This window comes from Colletotrichum navitas, assembly GCF_030913465.1.
Source record: "Colletotrichum navitas strain CBS 125086 chromosome Unknown LY79scaffold_100, whole genome shotgun sequence".
In the NCBI taxonomy this organism is placed as follows: domain Eukaryota; kingdom Fungi; phylum Ascomycota; class Sordariomycetes; order Glomerellales; family Glomerellaceae; genus Colletotrichum; species Colletotrichum navitas.
Window position 1 is genome coordinate 19,275 of NW_026850646.1, and position 12,859 is coordinate 32,133.

A 12,859-nucleotide genomic window follows, 5' to 3' on the forward strand; every position below is an offset into this window, starting at 1 on the left:
TAGTATAGTAATAAATTAACTAAGAAGTGCTTTATCTATAGTAAACTTAGTTATTAGTTAACTAAATATACTAAAGAAGAATAGTAATCTTTATTTAACTAGTATAAAAGTACTTACTTTATATAAGTTTTACTAGCTACCTTTAACTACTTTTTTTTAACTATAAAGGTTATAATATAAGTTATTTTTAAAAAACAAGTAATAGTAAAAAATAACCTACTAGTAATAATAATAACTATATAAATATAGTGTTCTTTATATTTACTACTTTCTTTATATAACTATTAATTAATAGCCTAACTATATTCTTAGAGCTATATAACTAAGTAACTACCTATACACTTACTTATAAGAACTTACTAAAGGAGCTATTACTTAGTAAGACTATAAAAACTAATAAGATATTTATACTTAATAAGCGCTATTTAGTAGTAACTTTTTATAGTATTATACTTAACACTAGTATAGCTAAGAAATTAACTACTAGCTATAAGTAATACTTTACCTTTTAGTATTACTTAAGTAAAAAAATACCTATAAATACTACCTAAGTAAGTAAAGTAAGTATTTACTTTAGTAGTAGTAATTACTTTAAATCCCTAGGGGTAATTAATATACTTATACTACTTAGTAACCTTATTTTTTATATAATAACTACTAATACTTTATTTCTTTTTTACTTAAAGGATATAGACTATTATAGTATAAAATTTAATAACTTTATTAACTAGCTAATCTAAGGTAATAATATTATACTTATTATTTACTAATTTAGCTACCTATAGATACTTCTATAACTACTAGAGAAGAGTATTACTAGGTAATACCTAATAGATAGTAAATTACACTAAATCTACTAGTAATTTAGCTACCTATCTGTTTAGTAACTTTATAAGTTACTTAAATACACTAGAGAAAACACCTTTCTTTTGTTAATTAAAGCTATTAATAAGTACTACTACTACTACTAATTATACTCTAAAGCTCTTAGTTACTTTAAGTTTATATTATATAATAATAATAAGTTTAACTATAAGATCTTTATTAATATAATATATTATAATAGTAATAAACTAGTACTTTATATAGTTAATATAGTAATAGTGTTTAATATAGTAAGATTCTTATAATCTATTACTATAAAGTATATATAGGACGTACTATAAATATACTAGATTAATATATATCTTAGTCTACCTAATTAAATAATAACTAATGTTAGCCTAAATTTTTACTTTAGTAAATTTAAATATACTACCTATAGGTTATTTATTAAAGTAAAAGAAATACTTATTAAAGCCTATTATAGTATTAGTAAAGTTAAGTACTATTATATACCTTTTTACTACACCTATAAGATTATTTATAAAGAAACTAGTACTAAACCTAAAGTTACTTTTTAACTTACTATTAAGATAATTAATAATACTACTAGCCTAGATAGCCTTGTCTTAACTCTCTTTATTTTTAGTATATACCTTTAAATAACTAATAAGTTACTACTTACTATAACTACTATATAGTACACTAAAGTAATTAAGAAGGTAATAGCTATAGTATACTAAATTTATATAAAGTAATAGCTTTATAAAGCACTAGCTATATATAATAGCCTAAATTTAACTAATACTATTACTTTACCCCTTTAATCTTTTGTCTATATATAGTATAAAAAATATAGCTAGTAAGGCCTATTTTACCTTATTACTAATAATAGTATAACCTATACTATTAATTTACCTTATAGCCTATATAACTTTAGGATTACTATAGTAAAACCTTACTATATAGAGAAAGGTTAACTAGACCTCCCTACACTAAATAAACCTACTAGCTACTTTATATAAGTAGAAAATAATCCTATATACACTATATAAGCGCAAGAAGACCCTATAAAGATACCTAATACTAAAGAGGAAGTATATAATACTATTATTATTAATAATAAACTACTATAATAACGCTATAGTTACCTATAAAAGAACTTAATACCTATATTTTTTATAAAGATATACCTTACTATAACTATAGTGTTCTTAACTATAAAAGAGGAAGTAAACTATATATTTACTATTAAGCTATATAAAAAAAAGATTATTACTACACCTAGTAAACCTTTTAAAGAATCTAATAAAGTAAAAGTAAAAGCCTTTATTAACTATAGTATATTTTATATTATTACTTATAACAAGAAATCCTATAGTAACACTTATATATTTAAATTATATATAGTCTATAAAGTAAAAGGTAAAAATAAATAGCCTTATAAGAAATTATAGCTTATTATCTAAGGCTATATAGATAATAGTAAAGAAATAATTCTTATATAGTTACCTACTATTTAGTAAATAGCCTTATAATTAATCTTTACCTTTGCCTTTTTACTACTTTAATATAGATTTTTCTTTTAGTTATATAATATTACCTAGGTATATACCTAATTAGTAATACTACTAAATTATATTATTTTTACTTACTTACCTATATAAATTTACTATCTTTACTTAGTAAATATAATAATAATAGTAACTAAGCTATTATATAGTATTATAGAGGTAAAAACCTACTAGTAAATAACTTATAACTACTATTATAAAGAGAATCTCTAGATAAATTTATTAACCTTTAACCTTTACCTATTAATATTATTACCTAATAATAGTAACTTTAGATTAATTAGTATATAAATAGATAATATAATTAGCCTTATAGACAGTAAATTCTTTACCTATAAAGAAAAAGAGCTTAAGAAGGCTACTTTTATAGTAAAACCTAAGCAGTTGCTTATAGCTAATAACTTTATTACCTTTAATAGTAGTATATTATCTATTACTACTAATAGTAAGCTTACCTTTTACTAAAAAAGCTAAAGTAAAAAGCTTTAACTTATTAATAAAAAATTACCTACTACTTAGTAAGATTATATCTAGTAATATACCTATAGTATATATATTACTTCTATCTATTAACCTAAAGCTTACTTTAACTATTTAGTTACTACTTAACACTAATTACCTATAATAGAAGAGATTAAAGCTTTAAACTACTAAATTAAATAGTAAATTAATAACCTTAACTATAGCCTATAATTCTTACTAATTAACCTTATAACTACTAAGCTTTTTATATTTATTAATAGCTTATTTATAAATAACTATAACTTTACCTTTTAACTTAGCTTTATTATAGTTCTTACTAATAAATAAATTATTAAGTAACCTACTGTTAATAGTAAAAGCTTTAAGTTAACTAGTAATATTATCTACTTTAGTTTAATAAAGTGTAAAAGAGTTATATATAGTATACTTACCTCTAAGGTCTATAGGATAATTACTAGTGCTAATATTACTTATATAATTAGTACTACTCTTGTAATAATTACTAACTACTTTAAACTACTATAAATACCTATAATACTTTACACTAACTTATACTTACTTTATAAGTGCCTTATAAAGCTTAGTACTATAAAGGAGAAGTAACTTATAATAGATATTATAGCCCTTTGCTAGTTATATAAACGCTAGAAGATTTTTAAGATATAGTAAATTTATAGTAGTAATAACTTAGTAAATAAATTTATAAAGTTATTACTAAATAATATATTAGAGAAGCTAGTTAGTAATAAGTAGTTAGAGATATAGATAAATAGATAGGTTTTTTATATATAATAGACTATATAAGTAAAAAGTATTAAATACTTTTTAGCTTCTTGTTTTTATTACGTTTTTTAGCTATTCTTTTAAATATAAATAATAGGGGATTTTTAGTACTATAGAAAGTTACTAGTGTTATAATGTTAACTATTATAGATAAATATTAGAGTTATTAGGTTAACCTTAATAACTTATTACTAGTAAATCCTTAGATATTTAGCTATAGAATTCTCTAGGGATTTATAGGCAATAAGTTAGTTATTTAACTAACTAACCTACAATAATTATTTTTCTTTTCTTTATATATAATAGAGAACTATAGTTACCTCTATTATTTGTTAATTACTACTAATATATATAGTTAACTATATTAACTTATCCTTTAGTGTTACTAATAATAAGTTATTATAAAAGAGGATATATAAGAAAAAGACTTTCTTCTTTAAATATATATAGTAACCTTTATAGTATAAACCTTTTATATAGTAATAGCTATTACTATATAATTTAATTTTAAAGTTAAGTAACTTAATATAGTTAATATATTTCTTAATACTAAAAGAGACCTATTAGAAAAGCTAGTATACTATAAGCTACTACTAGGTTATTAGTAAAAAAAAAAAGTAGTATCTATTATATAGGCCTTATATAAGTTATATAATATACCCTTTCTTTAGTTTAAGGAGTTTATAAAGATACTAAAAAGCCTAGGACTTTTATTATTAAAGGAAGACTCTTATCTCTTTATTTTTAAGGAGTATACTATATATATACTCTTTTATATTAATAATATACTTATTATATATCTAAAAAAGAGTAAGAAGGTAAAAGAAGTAATTATTTTAAGCCTAAAAAAAGTATATAAAATAAAAGACCTTAGAGAAGTAAAGTAGTATTTAAGTATTTATATTATATATAATAGACTTAACTAGAAAATATACTTTTACTATAACTAATATATTTATAATATAGTAATAAAATTTAAGTATATAGATAAGATTTTTTTTATAATACTACTATTAGTAATAGACTTTCTCTAAAATAAGGGAATAATAACACTAGTAAAAGTAAAGCTTTTTTAAGAGATAGTTAGATTAATTCTATATACTACTATAATAATTTAGTTAAATATAGTATTTACTTACTTACTTTTCTCTAGGTACTTAATAAACCTAAGTATATACTATATTTAAGTAGTAAAGTAGTATATTTAATACCTTTTTTATACTTTATATTTATTAATATACTTTAGTATTTTAGAAAGTATATAACTTCTTTATATAAGTAATATTTTTTTTACTAATAATATAATTACTTACTAGTTATCCTAGGGGTATATTATATATCTTTTTAGTAGTTTAATTTATTAAAGAGTAACTTACTAAATAATAGTTATAATATTAATAACTAAAGCTAAGCTTTTTACTTTTAACTATATAACTAAAGAACTTACTACTCTAAAATACCTTTTTTATAATATTTACCTTAAATTAAAAAATAATATATAGGTAGTATAGTATAATAACTAGTAAATAATTTACTTAGTTATAAAAAAACAGATTATAATATAACTTTACTATATTAATATTTAGAATATATAGCTATAAGAAGTCTATATAAAAAGTAAAGTTAATATTATATATTTACTAATAAATAAAATACTAGTAAATAAACTTACTAAGAATCTTTTATAAGTTAAATTTAAGTACTTTAAAGTACTCTTTAACTTATAAGATATATAATATATAGTAAAATAAGAAAAAATAAAGACTTAATTAATAAATAATAAAAAAAGTAAAAGTAAAAACTTCTCTAAAATTAAATAATAGCCTAGGGCTAAAGGGTCTAAGCTAAAATAAAAATTAAAAAATAGCCTATAGGCTAAAGAGCTTAATATTCTAAAAAGATAAAAATAGCTTAAAGGCTAAGAAGCCTAGTATTAATAAATGAAGACATCTATATATTTATCTAAGAGATAATAAAATATAAAGTAAGTTCTTTATATAAAGAAGAGCTTACTAATAAAGCTATTAAAGTTAACTTATATATAAGTAGTACTAAAGGTATAGTTATAATATATATAAGGACTAATAAGAAGGCTAAAGGAATACTTAAGAGTAATAGCCTTTATAAAGGGATCCTTAAGGCTACTTACTTTATTATATACCTCTTTTTTTTTCTTTTTTTTTACTCTTTTTTTTCTTTATCTTTTTTTTCTTTATCTTTATTAAAGAAGATAATTATAAGTAAAGTAGCCTTTTTCTTTTTTAAAGTTTAAGGTAAAACTACTTATATATATAACTATATAGCTATAATTATCTAAAATAAAAATATATAAGTAAATATAACTATTATATAAATAAAAAATAATTTACTTTATATAAAGCCTTTTTATTACTTAAAGTATATAGGAAGGTATTAGCTAGGCTAATAACCTTAAGAGTAAATAATATATATATATACTAATATATAATATATTAGTAATATTTAAGGCTAAGACCTAAGAGACACTTACTATTAGATTAACTTATAAGTATACTCTTTAAGTAATACTTATAAAGGCTAATAATAGTAGGTCTTTTTACTATACTCTCTTAGTACTTTAGTACTTTTATAAAGGTATTATTATTACTACCTAAATCTCTTTTAACCTTAGGAAATAGTAGTAGGCCTTCCTTATAGTTAATATAAAAGTAAAAAAGTAACTACTTTACTACTACTTTATTATTTATAAAATAAGTTAGTAATAAAAAATAACTAAGTAATAATAAGTAGTAATATACTAGTTAAAAGTAAATCTAGGCCTAAGTTACTTAGCTTTTCTTAACTAAAGTTAAAAAGACTAGTCTTTAAAAAGACTACTTATTATTACTTATAAAAACTATACTTATTTATTAGTAATAAAAATTAATTAACTAGTAATAAAATAATACTTATAAAACCTATTTATAAAGAGGTTTTAATTCTTTATAGACTTACTAAAGGTCTTTTTTTTTCTTAAGAAAAGATAAAGTATACTTATAGTAACTATAGTAGTTATATAGTAATATAACTACTATAGTCTTAAGGCCTATAGTAGTTATAAAGGTATATATATAAGCCTTACTAAAGGTAATAGTTTTATAAAATATTTGGAAAAAAAGTATTAGTAATTAAGTAAAATAGTATAATAATATAAAAAAATAATAAATTAATAATTAAGTATAATAAAAAATAATAATATAACTTATAATTATTATTATAGTTATTATAAAAAAAAGTAATTATAAATTTAGCCTTAAGGTAAATATTTACTAGTATATAGGCTAGCCTTATAGTAAGTAGCCTTATTAATAAGAACACCTAATACTAGTAGCCTATAATTATATAATAACTAGCCCTTTTATACTAGAAGAACTATTTTTTCTTTATATCTAGGTGTACAGTAACCTATGCTAACACCTAAGAGGGTATATTATATAGGATATTACTAACTAACACTACTTTCTAGAACAATATTGCTTATTAATCTAACCTTTGCTCTTAAATATAGATACTTATAGTAGAATCTACTAAGCAAGGTAATATTTAAGGAACAAGGATTATAGCACTATAGATAAAAGAAATAAGCTACTTTTAACTATATAAATTACCTCTTAAATATACTACTTAATAATAAAGCCTATACTACTATTAACTAAGTATTAACCCTAGCTTATTTTTAGTAAAAACTTTACTATTAGATTACTAACTATAATAATAGCCTAGCGTTAAATATAATAATAATAATAATAATAATAATAACTAATTTTAATATTATTACTAGTTAACTAATAATAAGTGTATATAATTAATAAATAGTAACTTCTTTTAACCTCTTATTAGGTCTATAAATCTCTTTTAGAATACATAGGTAGCTATTTAATTAATCTATCCCTTAAATTAACTACTATATAATTTATAAGACTATACTACCTAACCCTATTATAGTAGTTAATTAAATAAAGTTATTATAGTAATAATAGCTTTATTTCTAGTATACTAAAGTATAATAAGTACTAAAAACTAAGTAAGTTAACTTAGTAAGTTAACTTAGTAGATAGTATATAAAGAATTATTATATTAACCTAAAGGGTAATAAGATAAAAAGTATTTTAGATATAAGGGAAGATTATTAACTCTAATTTACAATATAGTTAATAAGCTCTCTAAAACTTTATAGTCTATAGCCGCTTAGTGTCTTATTGTACTTAACGGGTTGTAACACTAGGCTTGGCACTAATTCGACCTTGCTGGGACTATATACGCCGGCGACTTCCAACGAAATCCAAGAGCTACAAAAAATGAAGCTGTAGCGGCAGCAGTGCATATGTAGAAAGTATTCTTCAATCCAATTGCATAACAATCTAGAACAGCTTGGATAACGGTGTCCGGTTGTCCCAGGCTCTCGAGCGTGTGTCTCAGCTGCGTGGCGCCCGTGTTGACGACGATGTTTGGGGTCACCTGCGGGACGTTCTTTCTCATGGCATCAACAAGTCCATTCTGGAAAGCTGCTTGGGCTGATGCTACTGACACGGCTCCGCCCAGGATGCCAAAGAACTGCACGCCAGCTGATGCCTGTGGTATCATGTGATATGGCACAGTGTTTTGCAGAACCAACTGCGCGATTTGGAAGCCGGCACCGACGCCGAGACCCCATAGAATTTCACTCGGTATCCAATAACTCTAGTGCCGCTAGAATTAGTCTCTTCGACCTCCGTCTTCAGTGGTCGACTTAGAATGTACATACCGCCGGCGTTCCCAATGAGAATCTTAACATAAGACCAGCCGCAATAGCGGCAACGCCAGTTTCCACTAACAAAACAAAATTGTAGGTCTTCAGACGGCTAATCACGATTCCACTCAATGTAGAGCTCAGTACTGCCGCAAGCGACAAAGGCAAAAGCCTAAGTCCGACTTGGTTTGCGTGGACACCTTGAACTGCTTGATGATAGATGGCTGTCGCTTGATGTTAAAACTACGCGGCTCTAAGCCTTTGGTTTGCTCTTGACTGTGTTTGGAAGTTTTACTCACAAAGATATGGAAGCATGACGTAGTAGAAGGCTCCAAAGAAGAAGTTATACAGCATGCCGCAGGCTACGTCGCGTTCCTTAAAGAGGCTCGGCGGTAGTAAGCCTTTGTCTTGCCGCTTTATTTGAATCACGGCAAATATAACATAGAGAAGCCCAGAGCCTAAAAAACTAGAAGACGAAAAGACAAAAGAGAAAAAATGGTTAGCCCATATTAACAGATGCTTTGTTGAACGACTTTCACTACTCACAGGCCTACAATGGCAGCAGACGACCAAGAAAACTCGCCACCTCCCCATTGGAGGGCTAGCAACAGCGTGACGACGGCCGGCAAGAGGGCAGCCGCGCCTAATAGATCTAGTTGAAGAAGTTTTGAGATGAAAGTCATTTTCGGATTCTTTCCATCATCGTATGTATTCGGTGAGGGAAAAAACAACATGGCGAGAAGTGTCATTCCTCCGATTGGGAGATTGATGTAAAAGCACCAACGCCAGGTGACGCTCCCGGCAAAATATCCACCAAGTAATGGTCCACATATGCTTGCGATGCCCCAAATTCCGCCAAAGAGGCCAAGAAATGAGGCTCGCTTCTGTAGCGGGACCACCTTGGCTATGATGACATATGATCCACTGGAGAGTCCGGCACCGCCAAGTCCGCTGACCGCGCGACCCAATATCAGGACGCTACTGGTTGGGGACAATGCAGCTATCAAGCTTCCAACTTCAAAGAGGACGATAGAGGCAACAAATGTCCATTTTGTGTTGAAGACCTTGTACACTGCGCCATACAGACACTGCGTTGCTGCTGTCGTCATCAGGTTTGAAGATGTGTACCATCCTACATCCTTGATTGTTCCGAATTCGCTGGTAATGGTTCCCAGCGCCGGCGAAAGCATGGTCCTATCCATTGCTAGGCATAATATAGAAAGATACACAGCGCCGAGAACCAGATACAAGCTTAGACCTGTCAGGTGCGGAGCTGAGGGACCCGATGAGGCTGGTGGGCTTGACATAATGGACCAAGTAATGAAGCAGATAAGGACGTTCAATTTGGCGTAAAAGTTATAGGACGACTGCTGCAAGAACAGCCATATGTATTTTGCTGCTGGAGGAGCTGGTATTTATGTATAGCCGGATTGCACTCTGTGTCTTACGTGTAATAGTCGCTAATCCGAAGCGTGTCTATCTCTTTCACCTCGAGTGGACTAGCTACGTTACCAATTACCCTGTCACGCAGACCGCTTGGCAACTAGGGTCTGACGCGCTGAAGCAGATGATGGCTGTGGTAGAGAAAAAATGAGTGCCCTGAGTAGGAACATCGAAATTACTTAAGCGACATAGCATAAATGCAAACAGACCCTTGCGACCACTATACGAGGAATGGTTGAGTGCATACCAGATTATTCAATTCATTCATACCCCCCAGCATACGCCCTTAGCTCCCTGCCCGACACACCCCGGAAACCAGCAGGGCATGTACACACAGTTTAGTGCTCTCGCTGAGTGATCTCAAGTACCTGTACACATATACCTGTGTAAATGAAACCAGGGAGATGGCCGTCGCCAAACGGCCGCATCCTAGTATCTTCCCCGACGTTATAATTGAAGAAAGCGCCGAGAGCTCATCTATCTAACTTTTACCGCGTGAAGAGGCCACCATGCCACGTCCAAATTGACTCAGGACAATCACCGTAGAAATGTGTTGTATGATAGTTGTAGACTGCTGAAGCTTGGCAGCAGGCCTCAAAAATCACGACAAACGGCGAAGGCGATGTTATGTACTGTGTACATCGCCGACAAGAAGATCCTTGCTGAAAGCAAATAGTATTCGACCGAACAAAGCCAATTGTCCAAAAGGGGTTGTTGTGCCTTGTGAGCAACTTGCTAGTGGAAGTCGATTAATCAAATTTGATCGACGAAGCCGCCCAAAACTCGTATTCTCTACCTGGTCCAAAAGTAACAAAAGTCACCTCATAAACTCATCACCTCTATAAAAGAACGGGTGTGATGTTTTGATTGAACTGGAGCCTTCGGCTATTCACATACGCATTTTCGACGGTTTTCTCAGCCAGCATTAGGCTATTATTTCTCTTGCTTTGTTGAACTCCAGCGCCGCACGCGGTACAACTTTACAGATCATGCTGAAATATCGAAATCAGAAGAAGCCGACGGCGCCAGTTAGAGTAGCGACAGACACCGTCATCAGATTAGGGCGCGAAGATGACCGGGCTATCTTGCGCGGTATGTCCACGAACTACATGATGAGGTTCGACGATGTTCTGGATCCCCAGAAGCTCCGTCTGTCACTCGAAAGGCTTCTCAACAGACACGACTGGCGTAAATTAGGGGCTAGGTTGCGGCTGAATGTAGGACAAGACAGTTGGTTTTGAAGCTCTTTCTCGGTATTCGCTTACGTTTAGAAGGACGACGACAAGCTGGAGTACCATATTCCCGCAGAGTTTACCGAAAAGCGGCCAGCCATCGCGTACTCTCACGTCAAGCACAATATGACAATCAGCGAGCATCCCCTTGCATCAAAGCTACCAAAAGCAACATCCAAACCAGCCATTGTAGGGGACCCCTCCGAATTCCGGTCGCTTTCGAGCCGGCCAGGGGGCCCAACCAAGCTGGCCGACTATATCTACACCGACGAGCCGCAGATTTCACTTCATGTTGTCTCCTTTAGTGATGCTACTTTGGTTTCGTTATCTTGGCTGCACACACTCACTGATGTCATGGGCCGCAAAGAATTGTTAGATGCATGGTCTCTAGTGCTGGATGGCCGCGACAACGAGGTACGGTCGCTCCACGGCTTCGACTTCGATCCGCTCGAACAACTGCATGAGGATGCCATGGAAGTATACAAACTTGCCGACAAGACGCTCTCAAGGTTTCAATTGATCTACTTCGGTTTGCGCTATGCCTTGGAGTCCATCCGGTTCAAGGATGAACAACGCATTGTCTGCATTCCAGGGGCATACGTGAACGACATACGCCAGAAAGCCCTTCAAAAGCTCAATGCCAAGACTGTAGACGTTGATCGGGGAGACGAAAAGCAAGCGGTCAATTTTGTTAGCGAGGGCGACGTGTTGAGTGCCTGGTGGCTACGCCACGCCATAGCCCACATTCGTCGTGGCTCAAACCAAACTGTCGCAGTATTCAACCCATTTGGACTGCGCATACTCTTTGCCAATGACCTTCTCCCCAGGACCAAGGCTTACGTGGGCAACGCTGTCATGGGTGCCGTAACATATCTTTCCGCGAAGGATATCCAGACGAAACCGATATGGGACATTGCCTCGGCACTTCGACAATCCCTTGTAGAGCAGACCACTCGGGAACAGATCAAGGGGCAGGCCAAGATCATCCGAGAGACATATGCCAGGACAGGATATGAGCCTCTATTTGGTGACGGTGGTATGCATTTCGTCAGATACACCAACTGGACCAAGGCCAAGCTGTTTGATACGGACTTCTCTGCTGCAATAGTACGACAAGGCGTCCATGACGCGCAGAGATGCACAAAGTCAGGACGTCCCTCATACATCCAGTACGACGTGCGTATGAGTCGCTACAGCCCACGCGGATCGTTCCCAATTTATGGAAAGGACGCAGCGGGCAATTATTGGCTTGGTGGCTGGGTGCGAAAAGGATTGTGGGATGTGATATCTAAGAATCTGAAGCGAGGTTTCCACTGAGGTAATGAGTCGGAAGAGCTGGACGAGGGTATTTCGGCCACCCTTCGTAGCATTCCAAAGTTCGGTTCACCTTACCTTATAGAGAGAATACATGAAGCAGGATCTTGAGACAAGATAGTATAAAGCGAGTTCTCGCGCCATTCGGTGAGGTAGCAAAGGTTCTCACAATCCTCGCGTAGTTGGAAACCATCCACACCACGAAACTCATGCTTGTATTGGGGAAAGGAAAACAAGTTGATTAGTTATGTTAAATAACTTGCTTTGTATAGTTTACTTGAAGTATTCGAAATTCATGCATTTGGAGATGTCTAGTATGTTATAAGTGTAGAGCTAATATTAGCCCTATTGTGATAAACTGCAGCGTCCTGACATTTATAAAGAGAAGTAGTTAATTTTCCTAAGTCTAAGTACAAGAGAAAACTTACCTAGAAATACTCTTCCTAATATAGGTCTTATTA

At 31.0% G+C, this 12,859-nt stretch overlaps 2 protein-coding genes across 2 annotated transcripts; one reads left to right on the forward strand and one right to left on the reverse strand.

Moving 5' to 3' along the window:
• Positions 1–7,913: 7,913 nt before the first annotated feature.
• Positions 7,914–9,716, reverse strand: LY79DRAFT_526495 (major facilitator superfamily transporter; the record flags this gene model as incomplete). Its single annotated transcript, XM_060555839.1, has 4 exons — positions 7,914–8,360; positions 8,425–8,633; positions 8,709–8,875; positions 8,956–9,716. 4 exons carry the CDS (start codon positions 9,714–9,716, stop codon positions 7,914–7,916), a joined length of 1,584 nt encoding a protein of 527 aa, XP_060408714.1.
• Positions 9,717–10,841: 1,125 nt separating this feature from the next.
• Positions 10,842–12,528, forward strand: LY79DRAFT_677214 (uncharacterized protein; the record flags this gene model as incomplete). Its single annotated transcript, XM_060564478.1, has 2 exons — positions 10,842–11,069; positions 11,127–12,528. 2 exons carry the CDS (start codon positions 10,842–10,844, stop codon positions 12,399–12,401), a joined length of 1,503 nt encoding a protein of 500 aa, XP_060408715.1. The 3' UTR covers positions 12,402–12,528.
• Positions 12,529–12,859: the final 331 nt, after the last annotated feature.